Source organism: Phyllobates terribilis, unplaced genomic scaffold (assembly GCF_046119375.1).
Source record: "Phyllobates terribilis strain yellow unplaced genomic scaffold, ASM4611937v1 Scaffold_3__8_contigs__length_932513732, whole genome shotgun sequence".
Classification (NCBI taxonomy): domain Eukaryota; kingdom Metazoa; phylum Chordata; class Amphibia; order Anura; family Dendrobatidae; genus Phyllobates; species Phyllobates terribilis.
In genome coordinates, this window is record NW_027362763.1 from 125,501,003 (window position 1) to 125,526,550 (window position 25,548).

The window sequence follows — 25,548 nt, forward strand, 5'->3', positions numbered from 1 at the left end:
TAAATATAATCTTTATTTTTTATTTTGTTCTTTTTTTCACAGTTTTCTATGGTACCCGGGTCCGGAGGAGAGTCTCCTGTCCTCCACACCCGGGTACCATGCGCACATTAGAACGCATGGAATGTGCATCAACATATCCAGTGAAGCGTAATTCATGCGATCTAATGCAAGTCAATGGCGGCGAAAACGCAGCGCTTCCGCAAAATAATTGGTAGTGCTGCGTTTTTTTCCGCAATGATAATCCTCAGAGGAAATTTCCGCAGCATGTGCACAGCACATGCAGATTATCATTGGGGAACATGGCAGGCCTTCTACCAAGCATTTTTAAGCGTTTCTGCAGCGTTTTTGCCGCTGCGGAAACGCTTAAAAAACGCATCGTGGGCACACAGCCTAAAACTGGTGTTTATTCTGACTTCATATCAGATATTGAGAAAAACATGCATATGTGTCTTTCAATATAGTGTATGTAAACTTCTAGTTTCAACTGTACATGTTCATAAAGACTGCTTAGGAGGGTTGATCCTACTAACAGATTCCATTTAAGTGCTATGAAGGACCAAATGATACTTGGAAACTTAAAAAGTTCTAAGTTCTGGAGAAGGAGGTAGCAAGAGATAACATAAGTGAGAAATCATGGCAAGCACAGAAAATAAGACTTCTAATCGTCATTTGTACGATGCAGTGTAAGAATCATCCATTTCTTGGATACTGGAAGCATCTGTGGATTCATTGCTTGCAATAATGCCAACAGAAGAAAGACTTGAAATGAAGGAATTCATCCTTCTTGCATATATATCTCTGATGTTGAAATAAGGGAGATCGTTAAATTTATCTTTTGGTTCATCCTCATTGCACGTGTCCACATCCATTGCTTTTTGTTTTTGGTAGTATTTTGAAAATTTATTAAAAATTATAGTTATTGGAAGAGCAACCACTAGTATTCCACAAATAATGCAAACACTTCCAACAAGTTTCCCATATAAAGTGACCGGGTGAGTGTCACCATAGCCCACAGTGGTCATGCTAATGGTAGCCCACCACCAACAGGTAGGAATGTTCTCAAGAGGTGTCAGTTCATCATCTTTTTCCAGATAATATACAAGAACTGAAAATATCGAAATTCCAACAGCCAAAAATAAAAGTAAAAGCCCAACTTCGTGGTAGCTATGTCTTAAAGTGGCTCCTAAAGATCTCAACCCAACAGAATGTCTTGCAAGCTTTAAGATCCGAAATATCCTCATAAGTCGTAAGATTTGAACAACTTTACCCATGTTCTCTATGCCTTCGTTTTCTGTATCTTTGGTGTCTACAACCAAGGTGGCATAAAATGGTATAATGGAGACAAAGTCGATAATGTTCATGGGGTTCTTCCAAAATTTTTTTTGAGAGGGAGCTACAGCAAGTCGTACAACGAGTTCTGTGGTAAAAAACACGATGCATATTATCTCCACCACTTCGAGGACCGGATCTTCCAGTTCTCGTTCATTGTTATCGAGTTGGTGGAACTCAGGCATGCTGTGGATACACATAGCAACAATGGAGGTTAACACTACGCTTAATGAGGAGATGGCAAAAAGCTTGGCAGACAGAGAGAAGGCAGGGTTTTCTAGTCGGACCCATATTTTCTTACGAACATTTCCAAATTTTTGAGAATCGAACATCTCCAATTCTTTTTCAAAAACAGATGACTGATCGGAAGACGAGCCCACACTCATGACATCACTTTTATCCTCCCAGTCTCTCTCCGTGATAATGTCCTTTTTTTCCTGATATTTGTTACTACAACAAGAATCGATGAAGAGTTCATTGATCCCCCAATATTCTATCTCTTGGCAAAAGGAAAACACACACAACTCCTCCATGACATGCAGTTTTCCCGTGTAGTAAAAGTTTAATATGTATCTGAAGAGAGAAGGGTTACGGTCAAAATAATATTCCTTGTCTGCTACATTGTAGTCATCGCAGAGTTCGAGTATGGCTTCCTCGGAATGGCAGTTGAGTAGTTTTCCAAGTCTGGTGTGAGGAAATCTTTGAAGGGTTCTCTGAGCCACACATTGCTTGAAGCCACCAACATTCAACTTCACCACTTCATCATCACTTTTGGTTCTACGAAAGAATTCTCCATAAACCATCTTGGCTGCTTGAGACTTTGTAGCTTAAAAGTTTACATTTCACCTATGGGTAAAGCAAAAGGATTTTAGAAAAAGTATTAAACTACTATAACACTCAAGCCCATATGAACTATGGAAGCAGGATATTTGGCAGGTATGGGACCACTGGTATGAGGCTTACACCAGGATGACTTGATATTTAAATGGGTAGTGAGAACCTGCGAAGGGATCATTCTTGCCCATGTCCTAGACACAAATGTAGACAGATTTAACAAAAGGATCTTGACAAATAAATGAGAGAATAAATGCTAGGTCCTTTTTTCAGATGGGTAAAGGATATGGAAACTTGAGTCTTTTTTTATAAATGCATGTAAATTGGGTTCAAAATAATCTTTGCAATTGGATTTCATTAAAAATTTTCCACCACTTGGCTTTGAAGGCTGTTTGCTTCACAGCTCATTAATGGCTGGAGAAAGCGTTAATTGAGAATATAGCATAAAGCTCATTTTGACTGAGAGTTTGAATTTTTATCTGTCTTTTACTAAGCTTCTCTGTGCTGTTTTACGAGAGAAGCTCAGAAAAGACAAGTAAAAGAGTTACAAACTCCAACTCAAAACACGATCATCAATGGATTTTTAGTTAAAGGGGTTGTCCACTACTGGACAATCCCAGCTTCCTGGTGGTAATATGGCATCGTTGTTTCATGTGACAGCTGGAGTCCGTGAATGGCCACTGGTCAGCTGAAGCGTTTACTATTTAATCGAAGCAGAATTCTGCCCTGATGGAATGTTGATGAGATGTAGCCGCTGATCCGGAACAGCAGTGCCTATACCGCAGCATGAGGTGAGTATACACTCGTTTTATTTTAATTTGGGTCCTGAATTGATTAAGCTGGGGTGGTCCTTTTAACTCATTTTGCAGCCAACAATTTCCAGGGAAACAAAGAACTTGTAGCCAAACAGTGTCAAATTCTTAATGGAAAACAACTGTAAAAAAAAAAAATTATAGCCTAAAATACACGTAGTTAAAGCGACATTCTCATGTTTGAAAGGTAGTTGTGATAAAAAAAAATGTAAATAGCAAGGTACAATAAATAAATAAACAACCTCATATACCCATACAAATACATTGAAAAACATACAAACTCCTTGCAGATAGGATTTTGCAGTGACAGACTTTTAATGTTTGTTTGTTTTTTAAATAAAAAGGAGTTAAAAAATTATCCACATTACTCAATTGTGATCAAACAGACCATTCTGTGCAGAATACTGACTCAAACTGATGGTGTCACTGTTAGAGGTAACATCATCTTGCTGTGACTGAGACTTTTGATGTGCCATATATTCCATAATGCCCTCCACTTCCTGACCTCTAATACACTTGCTGCAGTCAAAAGAGGTCAAGTGTCACCTGTGTTTGGTAGAACTACTGCCCGGACAACAGGTGCAAGTGGTGGTGATGCTTCTGTTGGTGCTAGCGGCTCCCATGTTCTTAGCTGTGGTATGTTTTTTTTTCCTTTTACACTACTCTGTCCATCGCCACTTTTTCTTTTACCCTTTTGTATAACACTATAATTAACTTTTCACAAACTTTTCAACCTCAATTATTCCACCTCTCCTAAAAAGGAAGTAATAATGCAAGGTAGGTAGGTACAGGTCTAGAAAGCAAAATATGTCAGCAGTCTGTTGTATAATAGGTAGGTACATGACTAAAATGCCAGCTCCCACAACAGGGCACTGTATTAGTGTAGTGTTTACAGATGTAATATTTTGACTACCGTATTTGCCGGCGTATAAGACAACTTTTTTGCCCTGAAAAACATGCCTCCAAGTGAGGGGGTCGTCTTATACGCCGGGTGCACTTCAGTTGGGATGCGCAAGGTAGATGCCGGGGCCCTGAGCAGGTGGGGGGGCCCATTTGCGGTCGGGCACCCCGCCGGGCTATGGGGGGAGGAAAGCGGTGTCAGCACCTGCCCTTCTCCCCCGCTTGCTCAGGGCCCTGGCAGCCGGATACTTACCTCTCCCCGTGCCTTCGCAGATCCGCTGTCTTCCTGCTGTGTACTCCCTGTGACGTCTCAGGTCAGAGGGTGCGGTGACGTCTTTCCACCGCGCCCTCCCCTAAGCCGTCACAGGCAGCGCAGAGCGGGAAGACGCCGGCGACGCTGGAGTCCAGACCAGAGCAGCGGCAGCAGGTGAGGAGGAGTGAGGTGAGTATTGGATTTTTTTTTAATGTATGGAGGCATGGGGTATTATATGGGGGGTGACATCCTGCATGGGGCATAATATGGGGGGGTTACACCCTGCATAGGGCATTTTATGGGAGGGTAACAGCCTGCATGGGGCATAATATGGGGGGTGACATCCTGCATGGGGCATAATATGGGGGGGTTACACCCTGCATAGGGCATTTTATGGGAGGGTAACAGCCTGCATGGGGCACAATATGGGGGGTGACATCCTGCATGGGGCATTATATGGGAGGGGGTGAGTATATAACAAACTCTATATTTTGAGTGGAAATGTTGGGGGGGTCATCTTATACGCCGGCAAATACGGTAATTAAAGAAATGTGAAAAAAAAAATTATTTCAAAACGCACAAGTACACAGTCACAGTTAAATGTCTTTATTTTAGGGAATTTTCTTTTATATTTTTAAAAATCAGTAATTCCACACTTCACAAAAATGATTTCACAATAAATGCAAAAAAAAAATAGTGTAGTCACTTGGGACAAACAAGCACACCATCTGACACTCATTTCAGATTTTTTTTTCTGCAAAAACTATTGTGCTGTCTTGATTCTGCTTTCTGATGCATTAAAAATGAAGATTAAAAAATGTGTCATTGTAATTAAAATACAAAAAGACAGATGCCAGCTTCATCATATCACTTATTAATCACGCTGAGTCGGGCACTGCTACTGACACCTACTCATCTCATTTTCTTCAGATGAGAACCACAATAGAACTGAGGAAGAAGTTTGCTAACTTCGAAACGTCTTGAGATTAAAATTGCATTGACATCTCTACACCGTCTTGGGATCTTTATTGTAGATACTGTACCAGTAGCGCAAATTTACCAACTTTTTTTCACTACTTTATTTCCACTTTGGGGTCTCCAACCTCTTGGTGTTACAGCAGCTGGAATAATTGCCTCTTATGCGTAAAAACCCCGCAAGGTGAGCAGTTACTGTATCCTTTATTCCTATATCAATTTATCAGATAAGACCATATTGTGCTTGTATTGCCCCCCCCCCCAACTTTCCCCACACCTGTAAGTGACAGTGTCGGATTATTGACAATGGGAATGGTGACTCTCACCTGGCAACTTAGTCACACATTTCTAGGAGGAACAAAGTAATGGAAATACAAAGAATTTTTCAGAACAAGTACTGCAACATTTCAAGTTGATTACATATATTTACTAAAACTGAAATATTAGGAGAGGCACTGAGTTCTCTTTAAGAACTTACAAAATAAAGTTGAAATACGTAAACTGTCTCATTTCCATATAATGCTTTCTGCAGACAAATACCAGGTGCAAGTAAACCCTGTCGCTTTAGATATAAATGAATACAAGTCTATTTTTTTCTGATTTGGGATCTATAGGCATGAAATAACCTCAACCTTCTTGTGTAATTACTATAAAAATCCTCTATGCTTCGCCGATTTTCAATTTTTCCTTGATTGACATTTCCTTATACTTTTCTCAGAACTCTTTTATAGAGGGCTGCGTCTCCTCAATGCTTTCATTATTTTTTAAAGGGTATTTGCACAAAGCGTGGACCTTTCCTTCAACTGTGGCTGTGATTTCTAACCTTTAATACAATGCCGCGGCACGGCGTATTCATGGTGGTTAACCTCGCTTTCACATATTTATTGATAACACGTATAAGCACAAAGAATTATAACTTGTCATTCCTTCCCTCTTATATTTTCTATTTTATGTGACCATAAATCCATTTTTGTTTCCAGAACAACGGATTATTTTACTACATATTTTATGTCTATTTTTCTTCTCTTTTCCTTTACTTTCACAAAATATTAGCCCACAGACACCACTGGAACAATGTTTTATAGTTTCATACTTGCTAAGGTTAAAAGAAGACACAAGTCCATTGAGTTCAATTTATAATCTGACCGATTTATCCTGAAGAAGGCAAAAATCCTTTGAAAGCAGATGCCAATTGCCCCATATTAGGGGAAAAAATCCTTATCATCACCACATATGGCAATCAGACAAGATGCCTGGATCAAGGTCCCAATAAAAAATCTAGTGCCAGTAACCTGTAATATTTTGTAATAATATCATATAATATTATAATTTCCCTTACATTTTTTTTAATGTATCAACCATTACAAATTCAATTGCTCTTACAGTAAAGAATCAATAGTCTCACTGCTCTCACAGTAAAGAATCACCATCTGTGATTATGATGAAACCTTCTTTCCTCTAGATGTAGAGGATTTCCCTTGTCACTGTTGCAGGCCTAAATGTAAAAAGATTATTAGAAAAATCCCTGTACTGTACCTTCATATATTCGAACATAGTAATGAGATGGTATTGCAGTCTACCCGTTCCCTTAATAACCTTGGTTGTTCTTCTCAGCACTCGCTCTAATTCAACTATGTCCTTCTTATAGACCAAAACTGTAAACAGTATTCTAAGTGTGGCCACACTAGTGACATGTATAGATTAAAACTATGTCCTTGTAATGAGTATCTCTGCTTTTTTTAATGCATCCCACTATATTATTTGCCCTGGCAGCATTTGCCCGGCACTGGTCACTAAAGTTGAGTGTTTGTTGTTCATCCATATGCCCAAGACATTTTTACCCAGTGTTTTACATAACTGTCCTCAATCCAAGTGTATTACCTTATATACACTGCTCAAAAAAATAAGGGAACACTTAAACAACTTCTGTGAAATCAAACTGTCCACTTAGGAAGCAACACTGATTGACAATCAATTTCACATGCTGTTGTGCAAATGGAATAGACAATAGATGGAAATTATTGGCAATTATCAAGACACCCTTAATAAAGGAGTTGTTCTGCAGGTGGGGACCAAAGACCACATCTCAGTACCAATGCTTTCTCGCTGATGTTTTGGTCACTTTTGAATGTTGGCTGTGCTTTCACACTCGTGGTAGCATGAGACGGACTCTACGACCCACAGAAGTTGCTCAGGTAGTGCAGCTCATCCAGGATGGCACATCAATGCGAGCTGTGGCAAGAAGGTTGGCTGTGTCTGTCAGCGTAGTGTGGAGAGGCTGGATGTGCTACCAGGAGACAGGCCAGTACACCAGGAGACGTGGAGGGGGCCGTGGGAGGGCAACAACCCAGCAGCAGGACCGCTACCTCCGCCTTTGTGCAAGGAGGAACACTGCCAGAGCCCTGCAAAATGACCTCCAGCAGGCCACAAATGTGCATGTGTCTGCACAAACGGTTAGAAACAGACTCCATGAGGGTGGTATGAGGACCCGACGTCCACAGATGGGGGTTGTGCTCACAGCCCAACACCGTGCAGGACGCTTGGCATTTGCCACAGGATTGGCAAAGTTGCCACTGGCGCCCTGTGCTCTTCACAGATGAAAGCAGGTTCACACTGAGCACATGTGACAGACGTGACAGAGTCGGGAGACGCCGTGGAGAGCGATCTGCTGCCTGCAACATCCTTCAGCATGACTGGTTTGGCAGTGGGTCAGTAATGGTGTGGGGTGGCATTTCTTCAGATGGCCGCACAGCCCTCCATGTGCTCGTCAGAGGTAGCCTGACTGTCATTACGTACCGAGATGAGATCCTCAGAGTCCATCCTTGTGAGTCCATATGCTGGTGCGGTTGGCCCTGGGTTCCTCCTAATGCAGGACAATGCCAGACCTAATGTGGCTGGAGTGTGTCAGCAGTTCCTGCAAGATGAAGGTATTGAAGCTATGGACTGGCCCGCCCGTTCCCCAGACCTGAATCCGATTGAGCACATCTGGGACATCATGTCTCGCTCCATCCACTAACGTGACGTTGCACCACAGACTGTCCAGGAGTTGGATCAGCCTGTAGTGTGTTTTTCCATTTTAATTTTGGGGGTGACTCCAAATCCAGGCCTCCATTGGTTAATAAATTTGATTTCCATTGAAGATTTTTGTGTGATTTTGTTGTCAGCACATTCAACTTTGTACAGAACAAAGTATTCAATGAGAATATTTCATTCATTCAGATCTAGGATGTGTTATTTGATTGTTCCCTTTATTTTTTTGAGCAATGTATATCTATGTTGAACTTCAATTGCCATTTCTCAGCCCAAGCTTCATGCGGCCAAAAATCCATCAGTAGTATTAAATTATCCACCTGTGTGTTGATTACTTTGAAGCGTTTAGTATCATCTGCAAACATTAAAATTCTAGTTTGTATGGCCTCTACGAAGTCATTAATATAATAAAAGGAAGAAGGCCCAATACTCACCCTTGTGTTAACTGTGACAAAATCTGAGTGTGTGCCATTAATAACCCCCCTCTGTTTCCTATCACTGAGTATCAGTCAGTTTTAACCCAATTACGCATATTGTTCCCTCGTCCCATTGTTCTCATTTTATATACCAACAACCTTTTATGCGCCAGCATAAAGTCCAAATAGAGGACGTCCATGTCCAGGTAGACAACTTTTGTCCAGATAGACAATATCCAACATACATTGGCCAAATATTACTCCCATAGTCTTGCCTATTAAACGCTTTTATACACTGTTTCCCTTTCTTCCCCTCTTTATTTTTTATTTTACTGCCAAATAAAAACTATGAAAACTGCTGTCTCGTATATTTACTCTCCAGAAAATGAGTCTTTATATGTGCAAAGCAGTTTTTTATGTTACTTGTCAATTAGATTCTCAATTTTCTTTTTATATACAATAGAGATAAAGAAGGCAAACATAAATGAAAATGAGAAGGGTATAAAGTGTTCTCCAAATGACATGTGATTTCCTCGAATTGACAAAGCCGAAATTGTAGAGGAAGTGTAAAATCTACAGAAGAGAAAATTAGCCACTGTTCACATTTTTTTTCTGAAATACATATCAGAAAAAATAGGGCAGCTGCTGCTCTAATTTTTCCAATATAATATTAGACATCGTGATGGAAGCTTGAAGGACCCAATTTTAGCGTAGATAGTCAATAAGGTGCCATCGGTATCCTCCTTTATGTGACATATGTGCCATACTTACAGTAAATTGACTAATATAAGACAACAATACCACATTTTGTAAGGTCAAGAAAGCTATTGAAAGATCCTAGACAACCTTTTAAGCAAACAGTAGAAAAATGTGGACTATACTTTAGTCTTATTAGAAATGATACAACCCTCTATGATACCTTCTGAAGCTGTCTTCTAAAGCTTTTTAGTCAAAATCCAAAGCTTTATTCTTTGAAAATAACTTTGCAACTTTTCTTAAGTGGGGTGATTTTTTAATGCACCATTTTTTAACCCTAGTATTGCGTTTTTGGTACATGAATAAATCTTACTACTAAGTGTCATCAGTAAGAGTATGACTACTAGAAAACTCAAAGCTCTCCAGAATGGTGTCTCCGTTCTCTGCATCCAAATAGGCTTACCCTGGAGGGGCGTAACTGAGCAACTACCTGGTTCTTCACTAGAGCCTCTGATGGTGAGGTTAATCTTGAGCTGCAAGTAGCCACCAGGTACCACTCCTGGGCAGTCACTGGTACTGCAGAATCTGACCCCAGCGGTTAGGTATGCAGGTACGGACTCAGCATGTCAGGCAGGGCAGGACCACTGCCAGTATGGATACTGGTGCCGGTTCAGACAGAATGGGTTAGGTTCGGACAGTATGGCTGGCTCAGACAGGATGGGCTCAGGATCACTGGACAGGCATTGGTACAGGATCACAGAATGGGTTCTGGAACAGGGATCTGACAATGGACTAGTAGGTTGTAGACACACTAGATACTGAAATTGCTCAGGCACCTCCCTACAGGGGAGACTGCCTTAAATACCTAATGCCTCCCAGTTATAGGTTGGGGACACTTTCGGAGTGGGCGTGCTGCCCCTTGAATAAGAAGTGTGCGTGCACACGCCCTAAGTACGCTGCCGGGAGACATGTGCGTGCCTATGAACCTGGAACCTGGGTGCCGCAGCGAAAACCTGACCAGGATACGCCGCAGAGCGGCAGTGAGCGTTTTGGCATCCCTGCCGGGGGGAGGGAGGGGTGCCATGCAGGGACGTCGGTGTTACATATGGTATTTCCCTCTCCAATCCTACTGCATTGCTAGCAAGTAAAGGGTTGGACATTTGACCTGGTTGCCATTGACATGGCATGAAAGGTTAAAGGAGTTATCTAACAATCCATTTATGCAGAGAATAGAAGGGGGGTATACATTTCTGTTTGAACGTAGCGGTAGTGTGCATTACCACTGCGCCAATCACTTCTATGTGTGCATACTTGACCACCTTTCTCATAGACAGGTATTGGAGCGATGGTCTTGCATGCACAATACCACTCCATTAACAAGGGGAGGAGGACATGGGACCGACATTCTTGTGATAGGTGATGTTGGGTTGGATGACCCCCTTAAACAAAAACTAGCCCCTTCTATCCTGGGTAGCAAAACTGGACACCGTAATAAAAAAAAGGCCTTTCTTCAATGGATGACTTTGCTCACGAGACATACAGTACTACAGAAACATTCTTCATCCTTATACTTGGTAATGCGGTTGCAGGATATTTTACATTGTGGTCCGTGAGTATCAAGTTACGCCACTGTCCTCATCTAATAAAATGTGAATATTGTAGGTAGTCACCAATACCCACATTAGTGCAGTAGCCATGTAAATGCCATATTTGCCCATGCCCTCCATACTATAGTCTATGCCCGGATATTTGCATGAAAATCTGAGAATCCATATTGTAATCTCTTTCTCCTTGTGCTATCACTAATTTCTCATGGTCTTTATCATATCCTCATTATCCTACTGTATTTATTTTTGTTTTAGCTCAGTTTGACAGCAGGGATCAGAGAATTAGAAGGCCTCATCCGCATAGAAAACTGGGAATGACCTATAAAAGCTTTTAATAACACAGAGCAAATCTCTGTCTTTGAATTTCATGTCATTTGATAATTATAAATTGATCACAGCATAGGCAATCTGAATTTGTAATGTAATTACTTGATCAGACATTGCTGAAATGGGGAATACAACTCCCTTAAGGGATGGGATTTAAATAGTGAACTACCAGCAATTTCATCCAGATACGTAAAATTTTACAGGCCAGAATTATGCTTGGGAAGCAGGAAAAACATGGGCTAAGGTAGCACATCTTAAAGGAGTTGTCCACTTTATTTTAGCAGATGTGTTGGGGACATGATTTTGGGGCACTTACTAATATATGAGTATCACAGGTTCTCCTCCTTCCTCACATACTAACTAATATATAAGTATTACAGATTCTCCACTTTCCTCATAGACTTACTAATATATAAGTATTACAAGTTCTCCTCCTTCCTCACAGACCTACTAATATATAAGTATTACAGGTTCTCCTCCTTCCTCAAAGACTTACTAATATATATGTTACAGTTTCTCCTCCTTCCTCACATGCTAACTAATATATAAGTATTACAGATTCTCCACCTTCCTCAGACTTACTAATATATAAGTTTTACAGGTTCTCATCCTTCCTCATAGACTTACTAATATATAAGTATTAGAGGTTCTCCTCCTTCCTCACAGACTTACTAATATATAAGTATTACAGGTTCTCCTCCTTCCTCACAGACTTACTAATATATAAATAATTCAGGTTCTCCTCCTTCCTCACAGACTTAGTAATATATAAGTATTACAGGTTCTCCACCTTCCTCATAGACTTACTAATATATAAGTATTACAGGTTCCCCTCCTTCCTCACAGACATACTAATATATAAGTATTACAGGTTCTCCTCCTTCCTTACACACTTACTAATATATAAATATTACAGGTTCTCCTCCTTCCTCACAGACTTAGTAATATATAAATGTGGCACCCCAGGGGTCTGGTTTCCACAGTAACGGCAATGTTATGTCTGAGAGCAGGTGGGAGGTCTCTTGGTCAGGAATCCTATGCATGCCACACCTCCTGCCCAGTCCTGGGAGGGGAAGAACTTCCCCTATATAAACCTGGGGCTGAGGCAGGGTTAGGGAGTTCAGAGGGAGAGTTCAGCCAGGAGGGCTGACAGGGAGCTGTGGCTCCGGCTGGGCCCAGCTCCTGGGCCATGCCAGAAGTAGAGACAGAGAAGAGAAGCAGCTATGGGAAGAAACAACAGGAGCTCTGTGGGAGCAGTGTTACAAGGAGTCAGGGGCTGGCAGCTGCAGAGCTCGCCCTGACTGAGAAGATTTCTTACCGGACCCGGAGTCCGAGGCTGTGGGGACTAACTCCTACCCAGCAGCAGAATCCGTCAGGCAGGGGATTTCAGGTCCTCTGGCCAAGAAACCCGAAGGCACGGTCACACGCATGGGACCAGCACCGCCGTCGTGGAGCGGAAGCTACTAGAAGGCCCCGAGTCACCGGCCATACGGGTGAGCACCACACGGTACACTCAGGGACGTGGGCTACTTATACCCGCCTCTAGCAAGGTAGCCAGAAGAGTACAGTTAGTTTGGGAGGCCTACAACTCCGCCTGGCCAGGGGAGATCCCATCTGCTCAAGGACTGACCAGGCCCCAATCGCTAGCCAGTACTCCGGGAGGGTCTATCTCTGTCACCAGTAAAGACCCTGAACTACACCGTACCGTCTCCGAGTGGTTCCTGCTACCCCCATCATCCACGTCGGCTGCCCTGAGGCCATACCCCTCCCGTTGGGGGTGATACTATCACGCTGCACAATCCTACCACCGGCCTCAGCGGTCTGCCCTGCAGCGGCAGCTCCTTCGCTGCATTCAACGGGTGGCGTAGTCGTACAACATCTACCGCTAATACAGCGCCACTTAGTCTGACTCCCTGGGCACGGACCGGATCACCGCCACGAGACTACAACCCTCAAGAGATCCGGCTCCGGGTAAGCTCCCGCATGCGCAACGCAGCGCGACACAGGCCCAGGGGCGCGTCATAAGTATTACAGGTTCTCCACCTTCCTCATAGACTTACTAATATATAAGTATTACAGGTTCTACTCCTTCCTCAGACTTACTAATATATAAGTATTACAGGTTCTACTCCTTCCTCACATACTAACTAATATATAAGTATTACAGGTTCTCCTCCTTCCTCAGACTTACTAATATATAAGTTTTACAGGTTCTCATCCTTCCTCATAGACTTACTAATATTTAAGTATTAGAGGTTCTCCTCCTTCCTCACAGACTTACTAATATATAAGTATTACAGGTTCTCCTCCTTCCTCACAGACTTACTAATATATAATAATACAGGTTCTCATCTTTCCTCACAGACTTAGTAATATATAAGTATTACAGGTTCTCCACCTTCCTCATAGACTTACTGATATATAAGTATTACAGGTTCCCCTCCTTCCTCACAGACATACTAATATATAAGTATTACAGGTTCTCCTCCTTCCTTACACACTTACTAATATATAAATATTACAGGTTCTCCTCCTTCCTCACAGACTTAGTAATATATAAGTATTACAGGTTCTCCACCTTCCTCATAGACTTACTAATATATAAGTATTACAGTTTCTCCTCCTTCCTCACAGACTTACTAATATATAAGTATTACAGGTTCTCCTCCTTCCTCACACACTTACTAATATTTAAGTATTACATGTTCTCCTCTTTCCTCATAGACTTACTAATATATAAGTATTACAGGTTCTCCTTACTCACAGACTGCACAGCTTTCCTGTCCACACAATGGCCGCTGATAGAGGAGCATGTGACCAGACTTGCCCATCGTCTTCCTCCGACTTAAAACTTGCTTTCCCATGTGCAGTGTTTTCCAATTGATGGAGACTGATAGACAGGTCTGGTCACATGCTCCTCTATCAGCCACCATTGTATGGACAGGAGAGCCATGCAATCCGTGAGGAAGGAGGAGAACCTGTAAAAGGGCTTCTTTAGAGGGAATTGAACAAGCCTTCTATTCCCTTAAGCCATTTATATGACCATGTAGTCCTTTAAAAGACAAGCAAGTTGACATGTGTATGTCCCAGAAAATGAGGCTCCAGTGCCGAGAAATCACACTATGAAGTTGTGTATATATATTTATATATATATTGAAGTGCATCGGGGTGTGATGATGCACTTTGAGCTCCTCAGCCTCACGCTCTACTCCCTGCCGAGGCCGAGGACCATCGTCATGCCCCAATGCACTTCTAGAAACACAGGGGTGGACATACTATTGATGTAACCTGTGCAGTCCAATATTTAAGGGGGCAAACTTCCAAAGTAGGTGGAAATCACATTATGATGAGGGACTGCAAAGTGCCCATATATTGATTTTGCACAGTGGCCCTCTTCTGTCTTTGTCCACTCCTGAAGACACATATATGCAGAGCTACAAGATTTCTCTCTGCGGGAGTATAACTCTGGGTTCATAAGAGATCAATCTGCTTATATTTTAAAGGGCTAAACAGACATATAAATGGTTTGGGGGTGTAGAAGTTTCTGCCAGGTTCCTTATAATGCATACCTCCACATGGAAACTTTTTTGTAATGCAATACTAACAAAAATGACCCATTATATGCTGTCATGTGTTTTATACACTATATGTCAACTCTCTGGAACATCCAGAAGACTACTGAATAAAAAGTAATCATCGCTGCAGAAGAGACGTGGTGCCTCCAAGCATGTTAAACTCAATACAAGATGAAGGTGTAGGTAGACTAGTGAAGGATGCGCTAATCTTCTGTGAAAGCCCCGGTAAAGGCTTTTAGAATTATGATCTGTCGGCTATTGCTCCTTTTCGCAGCGACGGTCAGACAAAAAACTCTGCAGTATACACAATGATTAGAGATGAGCGAACCCAAACTGTAAAGTTTGGGGTTCGTACCATACAGCTAGTGTCTGGTGCTCGACTCCGAACTCTGACCTCTCCCGGAAGTCCGTTGTACAGTTCTGGAGTTCGGGGAGGAGAGAGAGAGAAAGAGAGGGAGGTTCTTGCACCAAAGTTCGGGTCATCATTGATTACTATGGGGTTCAGGTTGAAGTTTGGGTACAGTTCTTGTTCCCGAACCGAACTTTGGACTAAAGTTCGGTCAAACTTGATAAACCGGAACATCCATGGGTCCACTCATCCCTAACAATGATATAGCAGAAAATGCAGGAGACGGCACTGCCATCTGGCCTCATGAAGTACCATTTCTGAATCCAAATACGTGGCCTGAATATCTTACCGATAAAGGAACCTTGACTACGTCTTCTATTCTCTGCACAGTCATTATCAGCAGTTTCCTGATTTTTCTGCTCCAAAATTGCCCAAACAAAAGGCAAAAGCTCCCGGATTCCAGGAAAACTTGGAAAATCTCCCTGGTGCTGCAGAAATTTCATGGAAGCAGTGCAAGAAAGTTTCTTATGCCCGACATCAACTTTCTATCTTGATGAACACATAGTCTATACATTCACCAGTGGTCACCAATAATTTTAGGCAGTTGGATTATACATACAGAAAAATAGATGGACGTACCAGTAGTTAAAAGTAACTCTTAGACATTGATGGTGTATCCATAAATGTATGATACAACTCTGAGACATCTGCCTACCAATATAATGACTGTCAGTAGACCCTTGTTTGACTTTTCCCAGCTGCCATTTTCTCCACTTCTAGCATGCTGCCCTCTATATTGGAGTCTGTAGAAGTTGCGAAAGAGCCCAGCAAGCACCAGTCACCTCTCCATGGAGCATGGGTCTCCTGGAAATTGATGATACAGTATATCCTATGTATATGCCATAAATGCCTAAGATTGGAAATTCCCATTAAGTGAGGCACACTACAAGGGAACAGGTTGCTAGACTAGAAATTCAGGGACCACACATGTGATTTGTTATTTAAGAACATATTAGCCATAAACAAGACTGGATAATGATACCCTGCACCAGATGGAAAACTATTTTTGGGTACTATGATAATGTACCATTTTTTTCAGATGCCTGTAACTGGACAGCTGAATTCTGATGGTTGATATATTAGTTTTCACATATTTGGGCTCAACTTTATTATTTTGCAATGTGTGGAATAAAAAAATTTGTTTAGTTTTCATTCAGTACACAGCCATGGGCGAAAGTTTTGGCACCCTTGAAATTGTTCCAGAAAATGAACTATTTCCTAGAAAATTATTACAATTACACGTGTTTTGTTATACTGTTTATTTCTTTTGTGTGTATTGAAACAACACAAAAAAACAGAGAAAAGAAAGGCAAATTGGATATAATTTCACACAAAACCCCCAAAATGGGCTGGACAAAATTGTTGGCACCCTCAACTTAATATTTGGTTGCTCACCCTTTGGAATAAATAACTGCAATCAATCGCTCCTATAACCATCCACAAGCTTCTTACACCTCTCAACTGGAATCTTGGACTCTTCTTCTGCAAACTGCTCCAGGTCTCTCATATGTGAAGGCGTCTTCTCCCAACAGCAATTTTAAGATCTCTCCACAGGTGTTCAATGGGATTTAGATCCAGACTCATTGCTGACACTTCAGAACTCTCCAGTGCTTTGTTTCCATCCATTTCTGAGTGTTTCTTGAAGTATTTTGGGGGTCATTGCCATGCTGAAATACCCATGGCCTAGAATGAAAACCAACCCAGCTTTCTGACACTGGCAATACATTGCCACCCAAAATCCTTTGGTAATCTTCATATTTCATGATGCCTTGCACACAGTCAAGGCACCCAGTGCCAGAGGCAGCAAAACAACCCCAAAATATCTTTGAACCTCCACCCTATTTGACGGTAGGTACTGTGTTATTTTCTTTGTAGGCCTTATTCCATTTTTGGTAAATAGTAGTGTTGAGCCACCCCCGTAGTGTTCGAGTTCGGTTCGTCGAACACCCGTATGTTCGCCGAACTGTTCGTCGAACTGTTGGTCGAACACCGTTAACACCAATGGCAGGCAAACAAAAATACATAGGAACACATAGAAAACACATAGAAAACACTTCAAAGGTGTCCAAAAGCTGACAAACTGCTCAGAAGACACAACTACCACATGGAAAAGTGACAAGTACATATAGTCATGCGAAAAGAAAAGAGGTGGAGGAGTAAAAGGAGGGGGAGACACAGATATAGGCATGTCATGCCCTTCTAAAACCAAAAAAGTGCGAAGCCAACACGGCCAGTCCGTTCCTGACCGTGCGACCTCCGTGTCGCTTGCTTTGTGCCAGAGCTGCGGTGGACCCTGACGGCCAGCCCCCCTCTCCCAATACTGGTGCCTATCAGCTGGTGGGTCGAGCAAGCCCCCCTGCGGTGGAGGCAGGTCTAAGCTTTTTAATTTAAATTGTCTCTATAATTTGAATGAGTACACTTTAAATCCTTTTACAAGGATCTATTTGAGGGCAAGTCTCATGCCAGCAGCTGCGGGAATTCCTGCTCCAGTAGCGTCCACTAAAGCTGCTGCAGTTAAAAAGCTTTTATAAGGATCGAGCTTGGCGGTCCACCGCAAGGCGTCCTACCACCATTCCCAGCCCCTGTGCCTTGGGGTGCCTCCCGATGCTCTTCACTGAGTGTCCCGGGGGCCCGAACCATTTCCTTTGAAAAAATTAAGTGTCCAAACAACAGGTGGTGTAGCTTGCTTAACAGCTGGGATAATCCGCTGACTAGCAGACACTGCTACTAGGCACAAAGTATTTCCTGGGCTAGATGCAGTTAAAAATTTGTAATTAGATACTCTCTTTGGATGCTGAGAAAGCATTCCATAGAGTCTCCTAGCACGCCATATATTATTCTCTTAAAAAGCTTGGGGTAGGGGTCTAGGGGACCCTTTTATAGCCAAAACCACGGCCCTGTATCGCAATACGTCACCTAGGCTGAAGATAAATGGAACTTTTCATCACCTTTCATAATCACCAATGGGACAAGGCAGGGATGTCCTCTGTCCCCTCTCTTATACCTCCTAGTGATGGAGCACCTGCTCTCATCAATTCGCCATAACCCCAATATTAGGTGGATTGAGGTGGGAGGCACCGAGTACAAGTGCTCTGCATTTGCTGATGATGTCCTACTATATATCACTCAATTACATATATCCATCCCTGCTGTTATGGCTGAAATAGATCATTTTGTTACATGGTCAAATTTTAAAATCAATGCAGCGAAGTCTGAGGCCCTCGATGTCTCCCTCCCCAAATCCATACAGTATTCCATCCAGTCCAACTTTCCCTTTGCCTGGCCCTCACAGGGTATCAAATACTTAGGAATTCGTATTCATAGAGACCTCTCCCGTCTATGTTATCTTCATTTTGGGCCCTTTATTGAATAACTCCATGCAGACCACGGTTGGCAAGTTAGAACTGTAAGATTCACTACGTGAACCACTGGTGTTTTGTGGAAAAGCACATGTACACTGTGTTCCAAATTATTATGCAAAAAAGGGTTTAGGAGTGATAAGGTAAGAATTTTTTTGTTTGTCAGTTAAACTCATTGATGGTGATGTGTGTCAGGGCTCTTTATATCACTGTAAGCAATTGCAGACACCTGTGCTAATTAGTTTGGCAGGTGTGTCCAATGAAAGGCAAGACTACTTAACAAGGCTGTCCCACATTATTAAGCAGCCTACATTTTGTGCCAAAATGGGAAAGAAAAAGGATGTGTCGGCTGCTGAGAAGCAACAAATTGTGGAGTGTTTAGGTCAAGGCATGACTACAATCAACATTGCCAAGACACTTCATCCTGATCATCGCACAATCAAGAAGTATGTAGCTGATTCACAGTACACACGTGTGCGTGCTGATAAGGGAAAATTGTGGACTCTTTCCTACAGGCAATTACGTCAGGTTAAAAGAACAGCGGCAAAAAAGCCTTGTCATAGTAGCAGACAAGTTTTTGAAGCTGCTGGTGCCTCCAACGTCCCCCGAACAACAAGATGCAGGGTCCTTCAGAGGTTTGCAGTTGTGCGTAAGCTATCCTGTCGACCTCCTCTATCCACTGTACACAAGCAGAAACGGCTCCAGTGGGCCAAACAATACATGAAGACTGACTTCAAAACTGTTTTGTTCACCGATGAGTGCCGTGCAACGCTCGATGGTCCAGATGGATGGAGTGGAGGATGGCTGGTTGATGGACACCCCATGCAAACACGGCTACGGCGCCAACAAGGAGGAGGTGGAGTAATGTTTTGGGCTGGAATCATGGGGAGAGAGATTGTCGGCCCCTTTAGGATCCCTGAAGGGGTAAAGATGAACTCCATAATGTATGTGGAGTTTCTCAAACAGCACTTCCTGCCATGGTTCAAGAAGAAGAACCGTGTATTCCACAGCAAGATCATTTTCATGCATGATAATGCACCGACTCATGCTGCACATAACACATCTGCATCTCTGGCTGATATGGGCATAAAAGGGTACAAACTTATCGTGTGACCCCCATGCTCCCCTGACCTCAACCCCATTGAGAACTTCTGGAGCATCATCAAAAGGAGTGTCTATGATGGCGGGAGGCAGTTCACATCTAAGCAACAGCTCTGGGAGGGTATTCTGTCCTCATGCAAAACAACTGAAGCAGAAACCATCCAAAACCTGACAAATTCAATGGACGAGAGAGTTCAGAAGCTCCTTTCGAACAAGGGGTCCTATGTGCAAATGTAACATCACCTAGAATAAAGTTTTGAGTTGAAAACTGTTTGATTTCAGTTTCTAATAACCTGCTAATGCTTATAATTTCAAAAATGACCATATTAAAATGAAAAGGTTGATCGAAGAGTGTGGGGGATCTAAGACTGTGGCAACTCAGTAGTCAGGATTATTTGGAATTCTGGCAATCTGAGGGTCATGTTGCAGGTAGTGCAGCAAGAAGGCACTCAAGTGTCTTGCGCATCTAGGAGCCCCAAAATTATTTTCCGGGCTAGATGCAGCTAAAAATTATTATTAATTTTAAATCTGGTGGAGTTTAGTATAGCTGGTCTAATAGAATCAGTACTGCAAACTGCTACAAGGCCCAAATTATTTTCAGCCAAGATACAGATAAACATGATTATTAATTTTAAATCTGGTGGAGTTTAGTATAGCTGGTCTAATAGAATCAGTACTGCAAACTGCTACAAGGCCCAAATTATTTTCCAGCCAAGATACAGATAAACATGATTAGTAATTTGAAAGCTTAAAACGGTTGGTGAGGTGATTTTAACAAATCATCAAGCTTTTACTCTCCCCAGGATGACACAGGGGTAGAAAAGTCCTTTCGGATCCATGATTTGTTCATCTTTATGAACGTGAGTCTGTCTACATTATCAGTGGAGAGCCGCGGGCGCTTATCTGTCAGCACACCACCAGCAGCGCTGAACACACGTTCAGACAGAACGCTGGCTGCGGGGCATGACAAGATCTCCAAGGCGTAAGTGGCGAGCTCCGGCCATTTATCCAGATTGGAAGCCCAAAAAGAGCAAGGGTCCAGTGACACAGTCATGGCTTCGATGTTTACTTGGAGATACTCCTGTACCATCGTCTCTAGGCGTTGACTATGTGTCAGACTTCTTGTCTCCTGTGGCCTTGCAAAGGATGGGCTAAAAAAGTGGTGAAATGATTCCGCATAATTGATGTTACCAGCAGATACTGTGTTTCTGTTACGTTTTGAGTGCTGAACACTCGATGGTCCCACGGTTGGCAAGTTGGAACTGTGAGATTCACTACGTGCACCTCTGGTGTTTTGTGGAAAAGCACATGTAAGATTCTGCAACAGTCTCTGCTGATACTCCTGCATGCGTGCATCCTTTTCTATGGCAGGAATAATTTCTGCAAATTTACTTTTGTACCGGGGATCTAACAGTGTGGCAACCCAGTAGCCAGGATTATTTCTAATTCTCACAATTCGAGGGTCATGTTGCAGGTAGTGCAGCAAGAAGGCACTCATGTGTCTTGAGCATCCAGGAGCACCAAGTCCCTGTTGTGTTGGTGGCGAGGTAACAATCATGCTTCCTTCCTCTGCCCTCTCCCCCCAACCTCGCACAACAGAAATGTGATCAAGGGCTCCCTCATCTGATGAGTCTTACATCAGTTCGTCCTCCACTTCTTCCTGGGCTCCTGCACCTTCCTCACTAGTTTGGCTGCTACCATGCGCCCTGGTAAAACCATCTCCCCCACCCTCACATGCCTGCCGCCTTGGTGCTGCTGACCGTCTGGACCTTGCAGATGTTAGCCCTTCCGCATACAACTCCTCCTCCTCTACTTCCTCCACCTCCTCTTGTGCCACCACCTGACTCCGAATTCTGTTTAACATGTGCTCCAGCATGTAAATCACCGGAATAGTCATGCTGATAATGGCATCGTCAGCACTAAACATTTTCGTCGCCATTTCAAAACTGTGCAGAAGGGTGCATAGGTCCCTGATCTGAGACCACTCCTCCAGCGTGATTTGCCCCACCTCTGGATCTCGTTGGCCCAGGCTATACGTCAGAACGTATTGCACCAGGGCTTGTCGGTGCTGCCACAGTCGCTGCAACATGTGCAGAGTTGAATTCCACCGGGTAGGCACATCGCATTTTATCCGGTGAAGTGGCAGGCCCAACAACTTCTGCAGAGATGTAAGTCGCTGAGCTGTGGGATGCGAACGGCGGAAGTGAGCACACAGCGACCGTGCCCTCTGCAGAAGGCCATCTAGTCAGGGATAGTGGCCTAAAAATTGCTGGACAACCAGGTTCAACACGTGAGCCATACAAGGCACGTGTGTGACATTGCCCCGGCGAAGGGCCGCACCAAGGTTTGCAGCATTGTCGCACACGGCCTTCCCTGGTTTCAGGTCCAGTGGAGACAACCAATCATGAAACTGGTTCTCCAGAGCTGACCACAACTCTTTAGCTGTGTGACTCACATTTCCCAGACATTTCAAAGTAAAAACCGCCTGATGACGTTGAGCCCTGCTGCCAGCATAGTAAGGAGGTGTGCAGGATCTCTTCTGTGCAGGTAGAAAGCTTGTGGCATGACCAGACAGTGTTTGGGTGCAGGTGGAGGACCGAGAGGAGGTTGAGGAGGCAGAAGCAGTGGAGGAACTTCGAGATAAAGAGGATTGATGCACAACTCGTGGGGACGGCAAGACTTGGACAGCAGCCCCTTGTCCTGCTGTCACCATAGTTACCCAGTGCCCAGTCAGCGACATGTAACGCCCCTGTCTATGCCTACTCGTCCAAGTGTCTGTGGTGAAATGCACCCTGTCACACACAGAGTTTCTCAAAGAAGCGGTGATGTTGTGTGCGACATGCTGGTGGAGCGCAGGCACACCTTTCTTTGAGAAGTAGTGCCGACTAGGCATCTGGTAATGGGGCACTGCGACGGACATAAGGTCTCGAAAATCCTCTGTGTCCACCAGGCGGAAAGGCAGCATTTCTGTAGCAAAGAGCTTGCAGATGGTGACATTCAACCTCTTAGCTTTCTCATGGCTAGGAGGAAATGGTCTTTTACTTGTCCACATCTGAGGGACCGAGGGCTGGCTGTTGTGCTTAGACGGGGTTGAGAAGGGTGTCCCCGGCAAATTGCCGGTCTGTGAGGAAGATGCAGGCGGACATGTTAGGTTGCCTTGATCCAAAGGTGGTGCTATCGATGTTGGACAGCGCTGAACACCAGCTGGTGTTTCCACCTCCAAAGAAAATGATGACCTGCCAATCACGCTGGCTGTTGCTGGTAAAGACGTGGCAGGTCTGCGTCCCAAAACAGGTGTGACTGCTGTCCCCCCAGTCACAGAGGATGAAGAGGCCGCGGATGCACAAGATGTGGCAGACGGTGGGTGGCCCGGCAGGCTAGGCCGCATTGTAGCACAGTGAGCTTCCCACTGCAACTTATGCTTCATATCCATGTGCCCGTTCATGCATGAAGTACTCAAACTATGTATTTTTTGGCCTCTACTTAGCTTTTGCTGACAAATGTTACAGATAACACGAGTTGGGTCATCCTTATCGATCTGAAAAAATGCCCAGGCTATGCAAGGCTTAGCACCCATGCGACCTGAAGAGCCACCACGACTTGTGGTCAGAGGCAGTGTTGTGTTTGAGGATGCAGTTGTTGACGTGCTTCCAGTACTACGTCTCTGTCCAGGAAGGCGCAACCTGACCTCGTCGTCACTAGCATCCTCCTCCACCTCCTCTGCTGACCTCATCGACTGGCTGACTGTGGGTTGACAGTAAGTGGGATCTCCAACCTCATCATCATCACCCTGTGTGTTATCATACCCGTCGTCCTCAGAGCCAACCTCTTCCTGCCCTGACAAAAAACTCAAGTAGTCGCTCCAATCAGGTATATGAGTCTCATCATCGTCTTGCTCATTTTCTCCACCAACAGGAGTTACAGTTTGGGAACGAGGGTCTACATTATGGTCAGAACCTTCTGCGTCTGTTCCTGGATCCGAATCATAAAGATTCTGGGCATCAGTGCAGATCATTTCCTCGTCTGGATTCACAGAAGCTCTGGAGTCGACCTCTGATTCCCAGGCTATAGTATGAGTAAACAGCTCTGCAGACTCAACCATCTGTTCTACCTCATACTCAGACGGGCAGCTGGAGATTTGGGAGCTGTGAGGAAGCAAGTGCGATTGGGGTGACACCTCTGAGGACTGGAGTATTTGTGATGTTGAAGTTGAGGTGCAGGAGAGCCCACTTAAAGGAGCACATGATATCCGTTGAAGCACCTGCTGTTTTTGTGCCTCATCTGGAATTTGTAGTGATTGGCGTGGCCGTAAGAAAGGGCTCTTATCACATTGTCCACTAAAAGAAGTAGACATCTTAGTTTGGCTGGAAGATGGTCTTTCTTCTGCAGATGTTACTGTTGCTTTAACACCTACCCCACGGACACAACCTTTTTTTCACTTCCCAACACACCTATTCCCCTTTCCACCGGCAGCAGGCCTTTTTCCACTCATTTTGGTGGTTAACTAATTGACAACTCTGGAGTTGTTTGCACAAAAAACAATGGATGGGAACCGAGCAGAGCACAGTGGCCAAACTGTGATATTAGCCCAAAAGTATTGGCTGGGTTAGATGCAGTAAAACAATTTTATTACATACACAGGTGGTGGAGGTTAGCATAGATGGACTAATAGAACAAGTCCCACACACTGCTACAAGCCCAAATATTTTTTCAGAGCTAGATGCAGATAAAAATTATTTTTAATTTGCAACCTGGTGGAGGTTAGTATAGATGGACTAATAGAGCAAGTCCCACACACTGCTACAAGCCCAAATATTTTTTCAGAGCTAGATGCAGATAAAAATTATTTTGAATTTGCAACCTGGTGGAGGTTAGTATAGATGGACTAATAGAACAAGTCCCACACACTGCTACAAGCCCTAATATTTTTTCAGAGCTATATGCAGATAAAAATTATTTTGAATTTGCAACCTGGTGGAGGTTAGTATAGATGGACTAATAGAACAAGTCCCACACACTGCTACAAGCCCAAATATTTTTTCAGAGCTAGATGCAGATAAAAATTATTTTGAATTTGCAACCTGGTGGAGGTTAGTATAGATGGACTAATAGAACATGTCCCACACACTGCTACAAGCCCAAATATTTTTTTCAGAGCTAGATGCAGATAAAAAATATTTTTAATTTGCAACCTGGTGGAGGTTAGTATAGATGGACTAATAGAACAAGTCCCACACACTGCTACAAGCCCAAATTTTTTTCAGAGCTAGATGCAGATAAAAATTATTTTGAATTTGCAACCTGGTGGAGGTTAGTATAGATGGACTAATAGAACAAGTCCCACACACTGCTACAAGCTGAAATATTTTTTCAGTTAGATGCAGATAAAAATTATTTTTAATTTGCAACCTGGTGGAGGTTAGTATAGATGGACTAATAGAACAAGTCCCACACACTGCTACAAGCCCAAATATTTTTTTCAGAGCTAGATGCAGATAAAAATTAATTTGAATTTGCAACCTGGTGGAGGTTAGTATAGATGGACTAATAGAACAAGTCCCACACACTGCTACAAGCCCAAATATTTTTTCAGAGCTAGATGCAGAAAAAAATTATTTTTAATTTGCAACCTGGTGGAGGTTAGTATAGATGGACTAATAGAACAAGTCCCACGCATTACTACAAGCCCAAATATTTTTTCAGAGCTAGATGCAGATACAAATTATTTTTAATTTGCAACCTGGTGAAGGTTACTATAGATGGACTAATAGAACAAGTCCCACACACTGCTACAAGCCCAAATATTTTTTTAGAGCTATATGCAGATAGAAATTATTTTTAATTTGCAACCTGGTGGAGGTTAGTATAGATGGACTAATAGAACAAGTCCCACACACTGCTACCAGCGCAAATATTTTTTCAGAG

The 25,548-nt window shown here is 43.2% G+C and overlaps 1 protein-coding gene across 1 annotated transcript in view; it reads right to left on the bottom strand.

Moving 5' to 3' along the window:
- Window positions 1–491: 491 nt before the first annotated feature.
- The window catches only part of KCNS3 (potassium voltage-gated channel modifier subfamily S member 3), a 221,117-nt gene continuing 196,060 nt past the window's right edge, over window positions 492–25,548 (bottom strand). The window contains exon 2 of the mRNA XM_073672965.1: window positions 492–2,175. Within this exon, the coding sequence (XP_073529066.1) occupies window positions 666–2,132 (1,467 nt within the window). The 5' untranslated portion in view covers window positions 2,133–2,175 and the 3' untranslated portion in view covers window positions 492–665. The remainder of the gene's footprint in view (window positions 2,176–25,548) is intronic.